At 43.9% G+C, this 22,623-nt stretch overlaps 2 protein-coding genes across 4 annotated transcripts in view; both read left to right on the top strand.

Moving 5' to 3' along the window:
* The first annotated feature begins 1,188 nt into the window (after positions 1-1,188).
* Positions 1,189-22,623, top strand: part of HRH1 (histamine receptor H1) — a 63,825-nt gene continuing 42,390 nt past the window's right edge. Inside the window, exons 1-3 of one of the 3 annotated variants that reach the window (XM_077325689.1) lie at positions 1,189-1,523; positions 4,584-4,734; positions 12,849-13,009. The gene's annotated coding sequence lies outside the window, so the exon portion shown is untranslated. The remainder of the gene's footprint in view (positions 1,524-4,583; positions 4,735-12,848; positions 13,010-22,623) is intronic. The other 2 variants (XM_077325690.1, XM_077325691.1) reach the window with 2 other exon arrangements.
* LOC143831999 (uncharacterized) lies at positions 1,582-3,286 on the top strand. The gene is made up of 3 exons (XM_077325692.1): positions 1,582-2,034; positions 2,236-2,313; positions 3,185-3,286. Exons 1-3 carry the CDS (start codon positions 1,798-1,800, stop codon positions 3,278-3,280), a joined length of 411 nt encoding a protein of 136 aa, XP_077181807.1. The 5' UTR covers positions 1,582-1,797; the 3' UTR covers positions 3,281-3,286.

Below are 22,623 nucleotides of genomic sequence, written 5' to 3'. Positions count from 1 at the left end.
AGCCTCACCCACCTCACAGGGTGTCTGTTGTGGGGAGAGGAAAGGGAAGGCGACTGTAAACCGCTTTGAGTCTCCTTTGGTAGAGAAAAGTAGCATATAAGAACCAACTCTTCTTCTTCTTCTTCTTCTTGAGTACAGGCAGAGAGAATCAGTAGGTTTTTGACAGAGGACTTAAAGGGGCATAGTGCTTGAGAGATTGTACACCAATAAATAGCAATGAAAGCATGTTCAAGTAAAAATAATAAGATTGGGTCTATAAAAATGGAGAAACATTGCCGAAAATGCTGGAGTGCAACAAACAGATGGCAGTGTTGCATGGATTCTTCAGGTTTAAAAAAGTGAACAAAATAAACAATAGTTTTAAACTCTGCAACAACAGAGGTGCTATTGGTAGGAGAAAGGATTGACCCAGGAACTGAGGTATCACCTATTTTGGAAGGAATTGCACTCCCCCATAAAGAAGCAAGTTCACTGCTTGGGGGTACTGCTATATACGTAGCAACCCCAAGAAATTTTGTTGCCTCAAAATTATGAAATCCCTCCTGCCCCACACATTGAAATTTGTCCTCTTCTATGACTGCCTTCCACCAGCAGGTGAAGACTCCTTTTTTGTCTGTTATTATGTTGCTAATTCTCACTGACCCTTCCTCCAACCCAGGTGTTTATTGGTTTTTTGTTCTCAACCTTTTTATATGCATTTTTATTCTTTTCCTGTGTTTTTGGGGTAAGCCAAACCGGGTGAAATGGTGGATCAAAATTGTTTTAAATAACTGGTTAGCCCAGACTGAAGGACAGCATATGGATCCACCCTTGTTTAGCCCTTCATTTCACCGTCCTCTGAACAGGTGAAAAGAACTCTCCCCATCCCAATGCAGAGAGGCCACAATTTCTTTTCTTTAATAAATCAGTCCGGCTCGTGGCAAAAACACAACAAATAAAATTGTCCGGATTACCCGCTCCCCTAAGTGGCTGGAAGCAGATCTGGAAATGCGCGCGGAGGGCGGAGGGGGATGGGCCAGAGAAAGCCAGGTCAGGGCGACCCTTCCGCGTGCCGGTCAAGATGCGCTCATCCCTCGAGCCAAGCGCAAGGGGGGGGGGGGGAGAAGCGAGAGAAAGGCCGGCTGGGCTGGCCGTGGCTGTGCGGGGAGGGGAGGGAGGGGAGGGGGCGGGCAGGGAGAACGGCGCGCTGGCAGCCCCAGTCCCGAGCGTGGGAGTTCCCCGGGAAGAGTCAGGCCAAGGGAGCGAGCGCCTTTTCTTGCCTCTCCCGAGGCGGCCCGTAGGAACCCGAAGGCGCGGCTCCCAGCGCGACAAGTCCCGGGCGGCTGCCTGCCTGCCTGCCTGCCCGGCCGCCAGAGCGCGGCGCCGCCAACAAGTGGTTGCTTCCGTCTGCTGGCGCTGGGCTCGCGTTGTGCTCCGCTCCGCTCCGGGGGCGCTTGCGGGCCGCCCAAGCGCGGGAAGTTCCCCAGGCCGGGCGTTTCCTCCCAAACTTTCTCCTCGCCCGGAGGCGCCTCCATCCTCGGCGGGTGAGTGGCGCTGGAAGCGGCGGCAGCGGCGGCGGGGGGGGGGCGCTGTCCGAGGTCTACTGCGCGCTTGGAGGAGCCGTCGAGGAGAGCGGGGCGGGAATGCAGCGCGGCTCCACTGACGGCGCGGGTGGCGTGGAGGTCGGGGAGGCAGGAGGCGCCTGGCCCGGGCGAGCGGAGGCCGGGGGACAGCGGGGTCGCTGCAGGGGCCAGGCCGCAGGGACGGGGGACGGAGCGGCCAGCCCTGCTGACGGCAGCCTCGGCGCAGCGAGGCGGGATGCCTGCCGAGTGTCAGGAGGGCGGCCGGGGGGTGGGCTGCCTTCGCTCAGCTGGGGACGCCATCGGGCCCCGGGCGGTACTGGGACCCCCGACGGCTTTGTTCAGCACGCCTGTCCCCTGCGGAGGACTTGGGGCAAGCGCTAAACGGCTCTTGAGCGAACTCGAGCTCGAATGTGCTCTTTCGCCCAGCAAGGGCGGGGAGATGGCTTTGGCCAGCCCGGAGGTCCCCAGCCAGGTATGCGAATCTATGGCATGTTGCAGCCTTATCCTCGCGTCCAGGGATGGACCAGATCCAACCTTGCTTAGCTGCGGGAAGGTTTTGTGGGTATTATATCTTCTTCACTACAACCCTGTGGGATTGATTAGGTTGGGAGAGGGTGGTTGTCGCCCAGCAGGCCTCCATGGCAGGGTAGGAATTCAAACCTGCTGCTCTCAGGTCCAACTGCTATGCCGTGCTGACTCTTTCAAGCCGCATCAGGAGCTCTCTGGCCATGTTCTGGGACGGTGCAGGCTGGTGAGTTGACTAAACATTGAGCTTTCAGATCATGTGCATAGAATACCTGTGCCCACCGTTGTTTTTGGTTTTGTCTGCTGCAGGCAAATGAAGTGATGCTCAAGAACTTTATTCCCATACTTTGTCACAAAATTATCCATTTGCTTACAGAACTGCCGAGAAATTTATAAAACCTATCTTTATTCCCTTGGATAGATTATCCTGACTGATACAAGCCTTCGTTTTATGGCAGCCAGTTTATGTTCTCTAAAGTTATTCACATATCCTAGTACTAGTACCTATGCCAATACTTCTGTAATGGGCACTATGAACTGCTATTTGGTATGGTATTGTCCAGCCCGTTTTAGTAAACTGTTGCTCAAATCACTTTTGTTTGGGATGTAATGATGGATTGCAATCTGTGCCCATCGTGTGTTCAAATACGTTGTTCATCACAGGCACCCACAGTAGAATCAAGGTTAATGTATAACTGAAGATATGCCTCAGTCTTGTGAGAAATAGGATGGACAGAAATATTTTCTTCCTCGTTTTTGAACGCAAGCATGTTAAATGATTGTATCGTGAAATGTATCAGCTGTAGAAAATTTAGATGCTCTCTCCATACTCATTTATCACTGGACATATACTGTGGATTCTTAGATTAGACTTGCTCAAAAATAACAGGAAGAGGAGAAAATGATTTTGAATTGTTTGATGTGCTTATTCTATGCAAAATTTTAACTTTGCAATGATAATTCAACAGAGGAAATTATGATAATTACTTGTGAATAAACATAATTATGCTGTGAATTTCTAAGTCACGCAAAAGCTAATTTTGTTTGTTCTGAAAATAATCAGCAACATAATTGTATCATTGGCTGTTTTCCCCAAGGAAATGTCAGAAACATGGGTTCTGGACTCTTTTCTGGAAGACAGCAGCTATGGCCATGGATGGAAGCTGACAAATAAAAGCAGGAGGGAGAAATGAAGCAGATTACTGTTTTTGGACCATTATTTTTCCTCCTATGAATTCCATCACATACACATCTTTCCACAGCTTTGCCTAGAGAAATTGGTAGATGGGAATTTCCCAGATATATGATAGCTGCAGCATGTACACTCTTTAAAAAGTCCTCTTCTTTATGCAAGTTTAATTATTGACTTCTTAATTCTACACTTTAAGTCCCAGCATATAATAGGAAGTTTCCACTACTGTAACCATTTTTTATCAGGATAGTTAAAGAAAGTTTAACTGCTGGTATTATACTGGCAGTGACAATGTCTATTTTATAACAGGCAAAATTTTCCAAAATACTCTGAATGACACCTTAATTAGCAATATTTAGATATTATAATAGCATCTATGTGCTTTGCTTCCACTATGTCTTGGCTCACGGATCCTTTCACAGTGGAAGTTCACAGTGAGACAATAATTAACAAAATGCCCATCTTTTCTATCAGAGAGAAGGAGAGGCCAGTGTGATCATACACTATCAGAGATAGAGGGCAGATTTAGCCTGACTGTAAGTGTCAAGTGTAGCCATTTACTTTCTTCGTTACAACCATTCACTTATATGGAAGCACTCAAAGACATCTTTGGAGTGGATATTAAATTGGCCCAATAAATAATGCAGCTATTGAGAATTAATAATGTGCTTATTCCCATCTAAACCTTTATCTATATAGCTTAATCTTATATTCTATTTCTTGGTCGACACAGGGTGCAATCAAATACTAGAGACTGACTAGATGCATAGATAGTTAATATTCATAAGACATGGTGCTCTTAGTTTAGAGGTGCAAAATTGCAACGGATATGGGATTTCAGCTCAGATCTAGAACACTCTGTGCATTGTGCAACACTCACTCCTGAGCTTTCTTCAAGCATTTCATCCACATCCAAATAGTATATATTTGTTCCAAATTCAGCTTGGAAGATAGTTAAAAATGAAGCAGATGTGCTAAATAATTCTAGGGCTTTATTCAAGTTGGATCCAAATCACTCTCCAAAACAAATACAGTTGGACTTTCTATTTGTTGTACTTTTCCTTTCAACTCTGGTCAGTTATTCCCTTGGTAGCCATTTAGTCCTCCTGTGACTAGCCTCAGTAATGAATTTATGTGGGTGGTTTCATCTACAGAGAGTTTATTTCTTAGACAATGAATAATTATACACCAGAAGAACCATAACAAACTGAAACTTACGTACTCTGGACAATCCAACTGACAGCTCTGTAGTAACTATATAATACTTTTTCTGTAAAAGCTCTCTGTCTTTCAAAACTTTACAGAAAAGAAAACTACAACACCAATTCAAATCAGCTTTGAAGTGAATGTTTAGAGGAAGAAGGCACGCACAAACACATCAGACAAAAAGGGTGAAAAGCAAAGATGGGAAGCATAAAAAGATTAGTGCTGACCAAGGATATTCAGATGGTAAAAGTAAATAACTTTATCCTTATCTACCAAGTCTGCCTAAGAATGGTTGCCTGATAGCAGCAGCAGATATTTTCCTCCTTATAAGTAACTATTTTTCCCATTAGCAGTTAAATCTTACAATATTGCAACTGTGCAAAATCTGGGGTTTCCAAACTCATCAAATTAGGTGCTTGTTGATTAAGAAGTAAGCATGTTAGAACTTGGAGATTCGTTAAGGATCCTTTGTCACTGCAAGGGCTGCTCCAGCTGTGCCGGTCCAATTCCATGCAAAAATTTCCATCTACATGTTTTATCCCGATGCATTAATTACATATGCAAACAGTGTATCTCGCAAGTAAACATTTGTTGCTTGCATGGAACAGAAGCATGATATCAGGACAACCACATGGACAGACACCTTTTACTCTTGTCTGAACTGATTTGGGAACATTTGTGAAAGCAGATGGCCAAATTGACGGTGACTTCTTAGGCAATGCTGTGTTATATTTTTAGAAGTATATATCTACATCTATCTATCCTTGATGTATCAAAAAAGGCCACCACTTTAGCAGCCGCTCGACTCGAATTATGTAGAATCTACATTACAGATAGTGATGGATAATGGAAGCCAGATTAGAGTGTAACAAGTTTTCCCTTTAAAGAAGCATCTGTGTTTTCCATATCTTAATATGTGGTCTGAGAAACTGGTTCTGATATTTTCAGGCAACAAAAACCTCAGAGATATTGCATGCCACTCACCCTCTCCCTTCAACGCTGCTCTCAATTTTATTTTAATTGTAAGTTTTTTAATAACATAGAGTTTCATCAATAAGGCGAACAAAAGAAAATTTCTTACAGCCAGCTCTTCAGAAGAAGGCATATGGCTACTGAAAAATTGGTGTCCCTGGTTCATAAGAAGGGAGGCATCTGAAAGTCAGGAAAAATCTGATAGACGCATAAGTCACTATAGACTAGGCCCCTGCACTTTCTTTTCTTCTGTTTCAGTTCGTATTAGTTGAGAAAGTGAGCACAAACAGACAGAGCTCTGGCACAGAAAAGAACAAGGCAGGGAACCAGGCAATGATGGAGAAAGGCATAGTCAGAAGGCAAGTCCAGGCTTAGATTTGGGGTACCATAAAAACATTACTGGGCACCATCATGATGTATTTAAACTGTCCTGAACCACAAGGGAAGGGTGGTAAATAAACAAACAAACAAACACATAAATAATATTATGGACATAGTAATCCATAAAAACATACATTGTCCCACTCATTATGAGTATTTCCTAGTACTACCACCACCAGAACAAAACAAAACAAAAACACAGCAGCAACTGAAAGATACATGCTTATATTTACTGGTTCAATTTCAAAGGCTGTGAAATACGAAATAAATCAAAACTGGAAATGTTTCTTTTCCCCTTAGCACATCCAAAAATTAGCACCTGCAACCTATGCATCTTATGATATGTTGGAAGCCTTGCATGCTTCTACTTTTGATTTTAGATGTCTGCATAAGATAGATGTTGTGATGCTGGCCAAGAACGGCAGCATACAAATTCAACAAATAAAATAAAAAGTTAACCCATTGCAACCTCTGGCAGAACCTGTGGATAATTAATAAATAAATTTACTTTGTACAGATGCTGGTAAAATATAATGATAAGTGAAACAGCATTCAGGAAAATGGGAAGAGAAAATGGAAGAGATCTTTCAACAAAATCTTCTGGGAAATGATTCATTTAAGTACATCTTCTCTTCTAAGTAGTAACTTCCCCCATAAAAATGAACAATTTCAGACTGTTTTATTACATTTAAAAACGTCTTCAGCCACATTGATGTTGCAATTTAGACCTATTGGGAGCCAGCACCCATTCCCCACCCTGTCTGCTCAAGCTGCATTCAGACTCACACATGCAAGGAAGGCCAGGAAAGGAAGGTGGCTGGGACCCAGGCAGATTGCTCCAGCAGAGCCAGGAACAAGGCCAGACAGCTGTGAGGAGGGGCATGCATTAAGAAGCAACCTTGAGCTGTGAGACAGAGTCAGGGCAGCCAGAATCACACGGACAGAGTCTCGCGTGGTATGGGATACGGTGGAATCTTCCCTCTAAGACCTTTGAGGGGAAAGCATTAATTCGTTCCATATACAGAATCAGTAGCTTAATCTTCAAATGAATCACCAGAGAAAACAGCCATGGCTGGTCAGCATGGATAAAGCCTCCTGTAAGGTAGGAAAACAAGGACAGAAAGGAGGAGGGAACAAATCTTAAACAGCCAGTTGTGGAACATTGCTATCACATATTATTTCCTATCAAACCATGGAATACTTGCAGTTTTAAAAACAGGAATGTTTTTTAAAGCAAAACTACCATAGGTATATTATTGATAGACTTCTCCAGCATGTTTGTATCTAATTCATTGATACATCCAGATGTGAATTCTTAGTGTGTGGGTGAGAAGCTCACATGCAGCTGTCATAAAAATATGTGAAATTGTGCACCATGGGGGGTGGGAGGTGTGGATGTCCGGAGTTCAGCACCTACGTGTGTGTGCGCCATGCCTCCACGCCCCGCAGTGCGGGGCTGGCTGCACCGGGAGAGACTGGCCTCTTTGGCTGCCAAAGCCCAAAGCTTGGTGTAGTGGTTAAGAGTTCTGCCTGGGGAATGTTTACTCATGAGTGAGGGCCAATCAGTTCAAATTGAAAGCTGCAAATAAAGGCAAATCAGTTCAAATCACACTTTGTCAGTTAGGACCAGTTAGGTCAGATTTCATGCAAACAGCCAGGAATAGCCTCTACCCTGGGAATGTTTACTCATGAGTAAATTATGACCTCAGTCAGGAACACCTAAGGTTGCTGGGTGGAAGAAGAGCTGCCTTTCTGCCAGTAAGATGCCCTGGCAACTTTCAACTTGGAGGAAATGGGGTGGGGGAGTGAGCCACTTCCTGATGCAGCCTCTGTGCACCATCTGGAGGGGGGGGGGCTGTGGGATGCCCAGAAATGCTCCCCTACTGGCCCTCTGGGACCCAGGACAACCAGGAAAAGGCTCTGCCTGGGGAAAGTTTACTGATGAGTAAGTCATGTGAGGTTTGCAATTTGCAATCTGAAAAGAAAGGAATGCTTTGATGGTAATCATCTCAGGCAATTGCAGCAGGAAGAATAATGTTGATGTGGGTGGGATAGGGAAGATATAGACTTTCCCTTTCCATATGGATACCACCTTGGTATTTCTGCAGTCTTTCCCAAGACCATCACAAAGCAAAATTGAGACCAATGGCATGGAACATGGGGAAAGTGTAGACAGGGCACATAAGCACCATGGGAACATGGTGCTTCCAATAGCACCTTCCCAATAGAAGTAGAATTGTTATTTATACCCTGCTTTTCACTGTCCAAAGGAGTCTGAGTGTCTTATAATAGTCTTCCCTTCCTCTCACAACAGAAACCCTGCGAGGTAGATGAGGCTGAGAAAGCTCTGAGAGAAACTATTCTGTGAGTGTACTTTCTAACAGGACTGTGACTAGCCCAAGGTTACCCAGCATCTGGAGGAGCAGGGAATCAAATCCACCTCACCACATTAGAAGCTGCTCCTCTTAACAACTACACCAAGCTGTACAAATTGCCATTGCCTAAAAGAGATGTAGCTAGAGCACAGGCAGAAAGAAGCTGTTGCAGGTAGATGGTATAAGTCTTTTTTGACTTTCTCATTTAATGTTATGGGATACTGTTCCTTTAAATTTGGACCTTCTGGCTTTGGCTTCTCAGAGCAATCTAAGAAGGGAGACACTCTTCCTACATGGAGAGGTGATTATGTGGTTAATTGCAATTTGAGAAAGGAAGAATGCTTTCGTCTTCTGTGTTCTCTGTGTGCATGCATGCATGCCTGTGCTGAGGATACTGCAACACAGCCCTTTGTCCCCATCCTAAGCAGCCCTTTCCTCCAGGGGAACTGATCTCTGCAGTCTGGAGAGGAGCTTTCATTCTGGGGGTTCTCCAGGTCCCTCCTGGAGCCTGGCACCCCTGACTAGTGGCAGGGATGCTAGCCTCTAGTTAGTATCTGGAGATCCCACTTATAGAGTTTCTCAAAGCCTGAAGAATATTTCAGGGCTTTATCAATGGTAAAAAAGCTGACAGAGGCAGTAATTGAGAAACCCTCTGTAAGTTCTTTGCCAACCATTTTTTTCATGTTTTATTGTAACATACACCCAAAGCAAACTTCTTGAAATTTATTAAATGCAATCATGAATAATTTTGCAACCAGAACGGGGTCCCAGGAATTCAATCCCGCTTTCTAGTGTTTCTTCGTGGTTGCAATTATAGTCTTAATATAACATCATATAATATCACCAGTATTACAGGTCCAGGATATCACATAGGCCAGGGGTAGTCAACCTGTGGTCCTCCAGATGTTCATGGACTATAATTACCATGAGCCCTTGCCAGTGTTTGCTGGCAGGGGTTCATGGGAATTGTAGTCCATGAACATCTGGAGGACCACGGGTTGACTACCCCTGACATAGGCAACAGCTCTTTAGTAAAGGGGTCACTTCTTCCATTGTAACATACACTTGTTTTTCATTTACTCTGATATTGAATTGAAGTGAAGAAAATACTGATTGAAAGATGTTTAGTCCTTTAAGCAAATTTTGCTATCAAATAAATATTTAATTAAAGGAAAAAACTGAGAATTATTTGATCATTGTTATTAGCAATTACTGCCACTCAGCATTTCTCTTTGTTTCCCACCTGGAGCCTGGCATCCCTGCACCTCCATGGGATCCAAAGCCAGGGCTTTTCTCCTGGGGGACTGATCTCTGTTGCCTGGAAATGACCTGCAATTCCAGCAAGTCCCCAGGTTGCAACCTCTCCCATCTTGCAACCTCTCTCCCACAGAGTTCCCCCACCCAAGCAAGCCCTTTCATCTCCAGGAGCCTGGAGTTGTCGCTGTAGAGTCCCCCCTACAAAACAGCCATTTTTCCCTGGGAAGCTGATCTCTATAGTCCAATTCCAGGAGATTTCTAAGCTGCAACTGGAGGTTAGTGACCCCTGGGTCAGGAATGTTCCTTGGGGTTTGGAGGGGGGACCTGAAGAGTCCAAGAGTGGGCAGGAGCATTTGCCCTATAGCCAGCCCACAGGAATGTCGCAGTGCAGGTATGCATCCTAGCACCTGTTGTATTCCTAGGTACAATGGGCTTTGCCTCTAGTTATAAAAGACAAATAAGATACCATAATTTAAAATCTCCAGTTAGGACTGCTAGTAAATGAAAATTAAATTAATCAAATGCAGTCTTAAATAAAACTGTCTTCAATTGCCTCATGAAGATTGAAGCGCTGGGCAGGCTCATCTCACTGAGAAGGTCTCGTCAGCCAAACCCCAGATGTTTCTGTAGGTGATTTCACTACTTGATCCCCATTCAACATAGTGGATGGAACTTTGGGGGTCTACTGATATTATTAGTTAGATTAGAAAATAATTGGTGAATTCACTGTTCTTTTTATGGTACCCAGAGTCACTGATGAAGACAACTGTTGTTAAAAATGAGTTGTATCACTCCAGGGCTCGTTCTGGCTCTGGTTCATCTATTCAGTAAATCCTGATTGGGGTTGCCATTGACAGCTTGTTTGGGGATGTTTCTGTAGGTTATTTCACCACTTGATTCCCATTCAACATAATAGATTGAGCCTGCTGATATTATTAGAAGTTTACACCAAAAATAATTGGTGAATTCGCTGTTCTGTTTATGTATCCAGAGTCACTGCTGAAGACAATTGTTGTTAAAAATGAGTTATCACTCTGGACTCATTCTGGCTCTGGTTCATCTATTCAACAAATCCTGAACGGGGTTGCCATCATCAACTTGCTTTCTTCACCTCACTAAAGAGACTGTTCTTGGAGCTGTTACTGAAAAAAACCATCACTTGTGTGCCCCATACATGATTTGATTGGTGGGACAGTCTGGAGGTTCTCTTCCTGTGAACCTAATTCCTGTGTAGTAATGTATGGGAGAAGATAAGCTTTGAGATACCTCAGTCCCAAGCAATGTAGAACTTTAAAGGGTAAAACTAGTACCTTGAATAGGGCTTGGGAGTGGACCAGTAGCCAGTATAATTGCTGCAGTATTGAGGTCACATCCACCCAGTATCTGGCAGAATAGCCACAGCATTATGTATTAGCTGCAGCTTTTATATGCTCTTCAAGAGTAGCCCCAGTTGAGCAGATGGCAATGATCCAACCTAGGTATAACTAAGGCATTGATCAATATGGCTAAATCTAACTGAATCAATAAAAGCTGCAGCTGATTCAGCAGCCAAAGCTGAGCAGAAGCAATCCTGCAATCATCTGATTTTCTAAGGAAACTGTGTTGTCAAGCAGCACTCTCAAGCTGCAAACCTGGTTTTTCAAGGGGAGTACAGCCTCACCCAAATGAGGAGAGAACTCAAGTTCCTGGTCTGCCTTTCTACTATGGCCAGTTTATCCATGTAACACATTCTAAGGGCCCTGAACAGTGCCTCCCCCACCATAGATCAAGGTCCTCCGCCCTTTTCCCTCTTTATAGACACTTGGAGTAACACCCCTTTCTACTGTGAGTGATCCTTCTGTGGGTGGTCTGGCTACTCCTGCCATAATTATACTCTGCTTAATCTGCTAGGTCCTGCACATCCTTAAACTGGCGCGTGCTATGGGCCTCACAAATCCTTACATGCAGTGATCATAGGTTTTCTTCAGCAGTACCTTCTGATACTTACCTCCTAGATAGGACTCAAACCTTTAAACCAGGGGTAGTCAAACTGCGGCCCTCCAGATGTCCATGGACTACAATTCCCAGGAGCCCCCTGCCAGCATTTGCTGGCAGGGGGCTCCTGGGAATTGTAGTCCATGGACATCTGGAGGGCCGCAGTTTGACTACCACTAATTGCTGGGAAATTAAATATTTTCTACTGATACTACAATGCATTCTAAACCCTGAATCTGATAAGGCATAGGCTACCATTCCTTTTTAAGCACACTCCAAAGAAACAACATTTCAGAAACAACAGTTTAGAATGCCATGGCCAGGATCCTCACCAATACATCATGGAGAACCCACATCCAGCCTATACTTCAACAACTCAGCTGGCTCCCAATTGAATTCCAGATCAAGCTTAAGGTTTTGTTTCTTACCTTCAAGGCCATATGTGGTCTGGCCCCAGCTTACCTGAGAGACTGTCTCTCTGCCTATATCCCCCAAAAAGCACTATACTCTGCCACCCCCAAGCAGCTGGTGATCCCTGGTCCCAGTCATTTCTGTCTCTAGTTAACATTACAAAAAAAAAAAAATAGTTCTGTTTGTGTATGAGGGAAGGTACTGAATCATCTCTGCATTAATGTTCCCAGCCAGCCTCAATGTTCCAGCAGGAGCAAATATGGGGGACTGAATGACATCAATATACTTCCCAGCAAATTTAGACCTTATCCTCCCTGCCCAATTTCTCCACTTGTTTGTTTATGAAAATAGTTACTTGTTCAGTGTTTTACTTGGAGATGAATGTCAATGAGTCAAGATAAGTCTAAACACATTTTCCATGTGAAGATTTCCACTTTAAACGGCTCTATAATAAAAATGGAAAACCTATTTTACATTGGCTATTGAGGCCCAAAGATTATTTAAACCTTAGTTGTGAGAGGTCTTAGTTGCATTGGCCTTCACTCATTGAAATGCATTACTTGTACAATTTCCAGATAAGACACTCAACAAACTCTCACTACATATACAGTATACAGAACTGATTGAAAACACCTCTGACTAGGAAAGACAGCAAACTCATAAACTATTGTAATCTCCATTATAGAGTTTAATCATGTAATGAAGACAGGAAAAAATAAGGAAGGTCATGTTGCCCTTCCAAAAAGACTGGCTGTCAGTAAAACAGAGAAAGCTTTTTAGTACATAAGGGTATGTTGCTCCTATGAAATGTTCATGAGTGCAAGTAAGGGCAGAACAGAATCACAAAAATAAATACGGTTTTGATGCTTTGGAAGCATTACTCATTCTGAGGGAAACAGTTCTTATTCAGTACTACCCTGGTAAGCATCTCTGTTACTAAGGACTTGATGGTTAAATGGTTTGAAAATGGATCAAATATCTATCTTGTTGCAGGAAAGAACTATTTGAAAAGTTAACAAGGACATTACGAATAACTTGGAAAAGACATTGGAAATGATATGGAAATCCCATGCACTGCCAACATGAATTTATCATGCGCCTAGATCTAAATAAATCAATTTTGCTGTTTGCATATACAACTAGAAATGGCACGGGTAAGTAATATTCTGGATGCAATAATGAGATCTAAATCCTATTCTATTTTTCAGACTGATATACAATCTTTTTTTTATTACAGATTTTTATTTTTCAGAAGGTAAGAGAAAGAAATAGAATTGTTAAAATTAATCGTCATACTACTTATACACATTATAATAACAATGTATTAGAAGATAACCTTGTATTCGGTTTTAACTATCTGTTTAAATAGTTCAGATAGGGGCCCCATTGTTCTTGAAAGGTTTCTTCAGTTTTCCTGTTGAGCATCAATGTCAGTTTTGCCATTTTGGCCAAGCCTACCAATTTGTTCAGCCAATCTTCTATCGATGGTAGTTCTTGTGCCTTCCATTTTCTTGCCATTACTAATCTGGTGGCTGTCGTCACCTAAAAGAATAGTCCTCTGGTGCATGTCTGGAGGCACTATAGCGGTAAACTTAATAACATATACTCTGGTTTCATTGGAAAACACAGACCCCACATTTTCTGCATGATAGTGTGAACTTTGGCCCAAAATTTATATACTTTATCACATTTTACCACATATGATAAAAGAACCCACTTTATCTAAATATTTCCAACATTTGTTATTACAATCTTTGTTGCTACCATCTTTTGAAATTTTAGCAATCACTTTTGGTGTTACATACGACCTATAAAACATTTTATACCAGTTTTCTCTGAGAATTTGGCTATTAGTTAACTTGGGAATTCTAGACCATAAATATTCCCATTGTTCAATTGTCACATTCATCTCTATATTTTGCATCCATTTAATCATACATGGTTTAATCTGCTCCATCTCTGTCTCATATTTTAATAACACTTTGTATATTTGTCCTTGTAGGTGTGGCTTCTGTTGAATCAATACATTTTCAAATTCTGGTATAGAAGCCCTTAGAGCTAGAGGTTGGTTGAATTCAGCTTTGAATCTAGATAACAATTGATTATATTCTAACCAGCAGATTTCCACACCTTCTTTTTCTAATACTTGTCTCTCTTTGAGCTTGCCACTTTCAGCTAACAGCTCTTTGTAACTAAGACAGGTTATCCTTTTTTGTTGAGCTTTGCTGAAATATGCTTCAATTGGGGATTTTAATATGGATGGAGTTGGAGACAGTCTTCCTTTATACTTTACCCACACCTTCAACAGTCCAACCCATGAATTCGATACTTTTCTTTGTTTTTCTAATAGCCACAGTTTCTCATGAAAGCTGCCCCCTACAGCTTCCTTTTCAAATAACAGTTCTCTCAATGACGATTCTCGTATCCAATCTGCTATATATGTCAACGCTGCTGCATGATGGTATAATTTTAGATTGGGTACGCTTTGCCCCCCTCTCTTCTGCTCATCTTGCAATATCTTAAAAGTAATTCTTGGTCTTTTTCCACTCCATATAAATTTACTGATTACAGATTGCCATTTCTTCCATGTTCTTTCCGAAATTTCCATTGGCAGCATTTGGAATAAAAAATTAATTTGGGGTAATGCACTCATTTTGATTGTTGCTATTCAAGCAGACCAAGACTGATAGACAATCTTGTTACTGGTTGGATTTTAGTGGCTGAGACAGAAGGAATAAATCACCGTGCTTTGATGTAGCATTTTATATTTAGCAAGATAATTATTCTCTTATATATATTGCTTGTTACCTAACACTAGATCAAATGAGTTAAATAAGCATCTCACAAAATACATTTAATGTTATAATTATTAATTAATTATTTAGAATATCTAATTAGAAATAAATTATAGGCAAATTTAATTAGATACCAGTATTTATCATTATTCTGAACCAAGGAGTAAATGGAATTTGATGCTGCAGGAATAGATAAAGGCTGACATGGTCTCAACATCTCAAACCTAATTTTACTCTATTGGTTTCTATTTCCATTAATTATTTTTAAATATTTAAATGAGACAGAAATTAATTAAACCGAAAAAGTCAGACATACTGGACTAGTAGATCACATGGTTCTTGGAAGTTTTGTGTCATGGCCTCTGATTGAAATGTTTACAAGAGCTATAGTAAAGTACCGTAACTATCACCTGTTTTAATTGTATCTTGTGGTAGAGTTGGAGTAAACTTTGCCAAACTAATCAGTTGAATCCCATTCATCTGTTCTTGTCACTACAGCACTTTTCCCCAACACAAGGTAGTTTTCTCGTGGCTGAAGTTCTTAATTTGGTTGGATGGCTTGTCAATGACTAAAGTTCTTTCTGATGCATGTACAAGTATTTTAATAACTTGCACTATTATTAGTGTTCCTCTTAGTCATTCCGATCTTTCAAATGGCAATGCTAGATCCATTTCACACAGTGTCCTGGTCAATGTATTTCCAATGGATCATATAATTATAGCAGGGTCATCATATTCCATGAAACTATACCTCCCATAGAACTTTGCATTATGGTGGTGGTGTGCACATATTTCCAAGACACAAGGAAAAATGGGAAATATTGTTCTCATAAATCTTACTAGGATATCATAATTCATGCTGTATCTCCTTTGGGTCCTTACACTTGGGATCCTGCTGTCCTGTACCATATATCTCCCTAACAATATCTCCCTGGCTTGTAGATCTGTATGGGAACAGAAGATGGTACTGAATTAAGAATAGTTGGTACTAAGCTAAACCAGACCAGAACACTGTTGAGGAATTGGGAAACAGCTTTAGTTTTTGTTACTGGGAAGTACAGTCTCAAATTTCCCTATTCTGAATTTCACTATTATCAGGTGTTGACATTAACCCTAGTCCTGCTCCTGTTTGTGGGCTTTGATCATAGCTACATCAACAACTAATGCATAGAAGAGCCAGTTTGTATAGTGGTTAGGAGTGCGGACTTCTAATCTGGCATGCCAGGTTTGATTCTGCGCTCCCCCACATGCAACCAGCTGGGTGACCTTGGGCTTGCCACGGCACTGATAAAACTGTTCTGACTGGGCAGAGATATCAGCGCTCTCTCAGCCTCACCCGCCCCAAAGGGTGTCTGTTCTGAACGATTAAATTAGATCCCACAGAAAAGCTCACAAAAGCATTTGCTAGTGTAGATTCCCCCAGTCATTATGGTTGCTAACTCTGGCATGAGATATTTCTGGAGATTTGTGAGCAGAACCTGGGGAGGACAGAGTAGGGGGAAGGAAGGGACCTCTGTGGGGTAGAATGCCATACAGTCCATCCTCAAAAGCTGTTATTTCCTCCAGGGGAATTGACTTCTGTGGTTTGGAGATTAGTTGGAATTCCAGGATATCTTCGGGCCCCACCTAGAGAATGGCAACCCTACCAGTCATTCAGACAAAGTGTCTACTGTTGCCTTCTATTGGCCTCAGACAGAGAGGAGCAGAGACTAAGCACGACCTCTTCTCTAGCTGTATTACTTTTTGAGCTCTGAGCCACAGCTGATCTGTCCTCACTGACCTATTCTTTCAAGACTTTTAAAGGCCAAACCCAGGAAGAACCAATAGAGCCTTCTGGGCAATTGCTGCCCTGTCTCTCCCCTTCTCCATCCCAGGGTAGACAGATGGCTGTTAAAAGGCTTGCCTGTCAATGTTTGCCTGACTCGTAATGGGCCAGCTGCCATTGATCAATTTGGTTCATGTGAGGATCTTTGCAAGGTGCATCTGTAATCCCTGGACCTGGTGGCTACTCCCCCTCTAGGATGGCATGGTTGGTAAGATGATATTTGTGATTGGTTTGATCCAGTGGGATTTTTCGTCTGTTCATATCCAGCACAAGCAAATGAACATCCCAGGAAGAAGCAGGGTTTCTGAATGTCCACTGAGGAAATGTTTTCCAATTTCCTCTTGAGAACTTCTTATATAGGTCACAATGGGTTTGGGGGAGCTTGTATTTTTTACAATTGATTTTGTTCATAATTCTTACTATAATTCAGAATACTTATGAATTGAAAAGCCTTGATTTGGAACATTTGTGGCTGAATAAAATGTTACAAAACACATAGATCAAATTCGAAATGCAAATCTGATTGAATCACATCTTTAAACTGCTCAGGGAGTGGTATACATAATTGGTTAAGGGCTAAGTGGGCGGAGAGTGGTCGGGCCGGGCCGGGTGAGGCCCCAATTGGAAGGCACAAAGCATCTTCCGATTGGGCCCTTACCCGGGCAGACTAGAGTTCTAGCCAGTCAGGTGAGGGCCCAATTGGAAGGCACAAAGTGCCTTCCGATTGGGCCCTCACCAGGACAGATCTCTACACAGTCAGGGTGCACAAAGCCTTAGACAGGTCACGACTACTCAGGATTAGACAGGTCACGCCCACCCAATCATTGGGCCAAAGTTCTGACAGGGCCCGCACACCCAGCCCAGCCAGGGGCAATCTAGAGACAAGGCTGCCTGTCTGCCCCTGACCACCGCAGGGAGAGGAGATCAGTAGGGCTGCCAAGGGGGATGAGAACCGAGGCTCGGACAGGCTGGGCCAGCCCTTTTCACCCCAAGGCTGTCCTAACTGTCGTGTCCAATTTTAATTTCCCTCCCTTTGCCTCAGAACACTGACAGAGCTGGCAGGAGGCTGGTGAGTGTGCTCCCTCCCCCTGCCTTCAGGCCTGCTAGGAAGGAGCCTCTGACAGCCCCTGACTGAGGGAAGGGAGGCGTTTCCGAGAACAATGCAGGGGAGAATGAGGACCTTCCTTTTGAGTGGGGGGGACTCTCCCTTTCTGCCAAACAGTTGGCTGACAGGGAGGCCACAGAAAAGCCTCTTCTCACTTAAAATACTGCTGTGGCTGGCCATGCTGCTGGAGGGAAGAAACAGCCAAGCAACTCTCTGCAGATTTGAGACCTACCACATAGGGTTGTTGTGCAGGTGAGACTGAAAGCTGTTGCAGAGGTTCTTTTGCCTCCTGTGTCATCTGCACAACAACCCTGTGTGTTAGGCCTCAAGTGTTTCAACTCCACAACAACCGGCATGGAAGGCCTTAAAAGTTTCTTCTCCTCAACCCTGTCCAAACTCCATAGCAGCCCTTTCTACCTGGGGAGCTGATCTTTGCAGATGAGCTGTAATTCCAGGAGCTCTCTAGGTCCCACCTGGAGGTTGGCTATACCTGGGTTGGAGATATTCTTGGACATGTGGAGGTGGGCCTTAAAATCGTACAATGCCTCAGTGTCCGGCCTCCAAAGTAGCCATTTTTGCCTGCAAAGCTGATCATTATAATCTAGACCAGCAATCTAGAAGAAGAAGAAGAAGAAGAAGAAGAAGAAGAAGAGTTGGTTCTTATATGCCGCTTTTCCCTACCCGAAGGAGGCTCAAAGCGGCTTACAGTCGCCTTCCCATTCCTCTCCCCACAACAGACACCCTGTGGGGTGGGTGAGGCTGAGAGAGCGCTGATATCACTGCCCGGTCAGAACAGTTTTATCAGTGCCGTGGTGAGCCCCAGGTCACCCAGCTGGTTGCATGTGGGGGAGCGCAGAATCGAACCTGGCATGCCAGATTAGAAGTCCGCACTCCTAACCACTACACCAAACTGGCTCTCTGAGAGAGGAAGGTAGAGATTCACATACTGTGGTTGGGGTGGAGTGCTTGTGGGTGTGTCCCTCCTGGGCTATGGGCTTTGGCCAGCCCTTACCAGCAACTGTTTGAATGTTGGGGTGCAGACAGACAGACCAATATCTGTCCTGGAAAGTTCAGGAAGATCTAAATAAAGAATACTTACAGCCTGAAACTGTAAATAGTGAACAAGTAAATGGCTGGAGAGACATGGGAACTGAAGTGACTTTTTTCAAGATTGGTCTGGTAAATAAAACTCCTATGAACTCAAAGGCATAATTGGCCCAGAATTTCAAGTGTAGTTAGCTTTACACGAAAGTAGTCAGTGAGACTTTGGGGGAAACTAGGTGATCCACTTTTATTAGGCAATGACTTGGCCTTGCAGAAAACAACAGTGACTGCAGTTGCCAGCAGTAGGTCTGAGGCTTCAGAAGGGCAGATATCACCAGCCAAGCAACCAAGTGGATTCTGGGGCCACGTGCATTCCTTTTGAAGGTATGCATATAAGGGGAGAGAGCTTTCCCTTCAGCATAACAGCCTAGAGATGAGCTGTACTTCCAGGGGATTCTTGGACTCCACCTGGAGGCTGGCATCCCTAAACCTCAGGGGGATACAATGCTACATAGTCACCCCTCCAAAGCAGCCATTTTTGCAGTGGAGCTGGTCTGTATAGTCTGGAGATGAGCAGCAATTCCAGGCCCCACCTGGAGGTTGGCTGTCCCTGGTCTGAACATATTCCTTGAAGTCTGAAAGTGGAGCCTCCACAGCTACCTAGCACCTCCTGACCTATTTCAGGTCAAGAAAACATTGCAGAGAGGAGGTAAGGTTGCCAGATTGGTGTAGGTTCATCTTCTGGAATTCCTAGGTGTGCACAAACCTGACTAAGGTCAAAACTGCTGTGCACAGAGGGACCTCCTCTTAGGGTTGCCATCTTCCAAGTAAGGCTCTCTGCCCACCTCCCTCATGGAAAGTCTGCTATGGAGAGAGGAAGGGAAGGTGACTAGAAACTGCTTTGAGACACCTGAGGCCTGCTGGGTGACTGCGGCCCATTCCCAGTTCTCTCAGACCTCTCACAGCCTCACATCTCTCACAGGTTGTCTGTTGTGGGGAGGCGAAGGGAAAAGGTGTTTGTAAACCACTTTGAGACTCCTTTGGTAAACAGCAGGGTACAAAAATTCAGCTCTTCTGCTTCTAAGGAGCAACCATGAAAGAAGCATTTGGGCACATAGTATTTTATCAACAGTAAAAAAAATGGAGACAGAAGAAACAGGGTGGACACCTGTGTACTGTGACTACCCCATGTGTATTAGGGCAGGGGATCAAGAAGGGAAATGATGTTGAATGCAGAACTGGGAGGAATTGGTTGCCAAGTAATCTCCCCCTAAGAAGAGTTTCCAGTCTGATTTTCCCTTCACATATCTGAAGACATGGCTCTGGAAAGCTCATCTGTAACCATTATGCCACAGTTCACAAAGGTCAGTCTTTCTCATATTCAATGACCATTCCAAACCACAGGTTCTTGACACCCATATCTCCACACCCATGCCCTCATTTGTCTCTATGCCACCACAACCTCCCATACAACACACACATTCAACTCCATGCCCTTACAGACTGGACAACTCCTCCCCTTCCTCTTCCCACTGCAATGTTCTAGCACCCGTTGAATTCCTGGATACAGCGGACTTTGCCCCTAGTTTAAAATAAACCTTTCCCCCCTGAGAGTTAAATTACTAGATGTAACAAATACAGTTCATTTTTACATTTAATTCAGCAGATTTTTCCTTTTAAAAATACAGACACTGATTTGTGCATGATTACCAGCTGAAACATGAATCTCCATTGTCCCCCCCCCCTTTTTTTTTCTTTTCTTTTTGGTGATCAAGTAGCCTTCCTTGGTGGTTGGTACATTAGAGTATACCATTCCTGATAAACGGATTGACCTGTTAAGTGTCTTGACTGTGAAAGTTCAAAGCAATCTGCAAGCTTCAACCATTTCAGACACTTCTAAATTGTGTCTCTTTTTTCATCTAGGAAAAAACATTGAGTGTGAATCACAGAGATGTATTTGGTCAGAGTCCTCTAAATATAATATCAACAGTGAATCAGCTATCACTTTTTTTGCCCATATAAGCAGACTTGTACCACAAAAGTATCTCTTATCTTATTCTTGAAGTATTCTTGTGTGTATTTTAAAATCAGCCATACATCTTTTAATTTGCATTTTTAGTGTAAGATTTCAGTGTAAATATTATCCTTATCAGACCAATTCACTTTACTCTACTGTGTATTACTAAGCATGAATGTAGGAGCATTATAGAGCCTCTTGTGGCGCAGAGTGGTAAGGCAGCCGCCTGAAAGCTTTGCCCGTGAGGTTGGGAGTTCAATCCCAGCAGCCGGCTCAAGGTTGACTCAGCCTTCCATCCTTCCGAGGTCGGTAAAATGAGTACCCAGCTTGCTGGGGGGTAAATGGTAATGACTGGGGAAGGCACTGGCAAACCACCCCGTATTGAGTCTGCCATGAAAACGCTAGAGGGCGTCACCCCAAGGGTCAGACATGACTCGGTGCTTGCACAGGAGATACCTTTACCTTTACCTAGGAGCATTATTTTTTTCAGAATACCTTATTTAACACGTGATTATAGAAAAATAATTTTGTTTTATCATCTGGCTCAGATGGAAACAAACAATATCTTTATACGACTATATCCATGTTGACCTATCAGGGAAGCACTTAGTAATGATTTTTGTGTTTCTTCACTGGGAAAATCTTTCATTACAATGTTTCGTGATAAAACATTTAAGCATAATATGAAAGCACAAAAAAGTTCAGAAAGTTCTGATAAATTAATAATCAGTTGTCATGCTTCTGTGAAATTGTTGTATGCCCTTGGGAACAAAAGTATTATGAAGATACGAGGAACTTAAGCCCATTGTAGGTTGAATTACAACGGACCGTAGCATGGTGAGGTGAAGCGCGAGGTGAAGGGTCCACTGGCTGGGTAAGGGGCGGCGACTGGTGGGGGAAGGCAGGTGGAGGGGGAGTGGTGGCGAAGCGTGGGTGCGAGGCAGAGAGAGAGAAAGGAAGGAAGGTAGGAAGGAATGCGAAAGGAAAGAGGATGTTGGGGGCGGGGAGGTGAAGAGTCTGCTGGGCGGGTGAGGGGGGCAAGTTGTGAAGGGGCAGCAGGGGAAGAGCTCGGGGTAGAGATGGGTGGCTGGGAGGGGCTTGGGGGGAAGTGGCGGTGGATAGTGGGCACGGGGTGAGGCAGAGAGAGAGAGACAGAAGGGGGAGAGAGAGGAAGGAAGGAAGGAAGGAAGGAAGGAAGGAAGGAAGGAAGGAAGGAAGGAAGGAAGGAAGGAAGGAAGGAAGGAAGGAAGGAAGGAAGGAATGCAAAAGGAAAGAGGATGGGCAGGGAGGAAGAAGGGTGGGAGTGTGGAGGTGAAGGGGCCGCTGGGTGGATGAGGGGGGCAAGTTGTGAGGGGGCGGCAGGGGAATAGTTCGGAGTAGCGATGTGTGGCTGGCTGGGTGTTTGGGGGGAAGCGGCGGTGGAGTGCGGGTGTGGGGCGGTTCAGAGAGAGAGAGACAGAAAGGAGAGAGAGGAGAAGAAAGAGAGAGAGAGAGAGGTAGGAAGCTGAAAGGGTTGGCGCAGCATAGGGATGAGCCTAGCCTATGCAGTCTGCAGACTGCAATCCATAATCCACACCCGATCAGAGTACACCATAAATCCCGCACTGGGAATACGTAACTCTTTTTAGATTCCCTGTGTGGGAGATGACCCAGGCAGGGGGCCAAAGGGCGCAAACCTATTTGGCTACCCCCAGAGCCATCTGGTCATGAATGAGCTACAGTTACCTACCCTGCTGGGTAGGCCCTAGCTCGTTACAGAATCATAGAATCATAGAGTTGGAAGGACCATACAGGCCATTTAGTCCAACCCCCCTGCTCAACGCAGGATCAGCCCACAAAGCCACCTAAAGCATCCAAGAAAAGTGTGTGTATCCAACTTTTGCTTGAAGACTGCCAGCGAGGGGGAGCTCCTTAGGCAGCCTATTCCACTGCTGAACTACTCTGACTGTGAAAATGTTTTTCCTAATATCTAGCCTATATCG

This window comes from Paroedura picta, chromosome 3, assembly GCF_049243985.1.
Source record: "Paroedura picta isolate Pp20150507F chromosome 3, Ppicta_v3.0, whole genome shotgun sequence".
Lineage (NCBI taxonomy): Eukaryota > Metazoa > Chordata > Lepidosauria > Squamata > Gekkonidae > Paroedura > Paroedura picta.
Note: the sequence above shows the minus strand (reverse complement) of the source record. Positions and strands in the feature narration are given on the sequence as shown.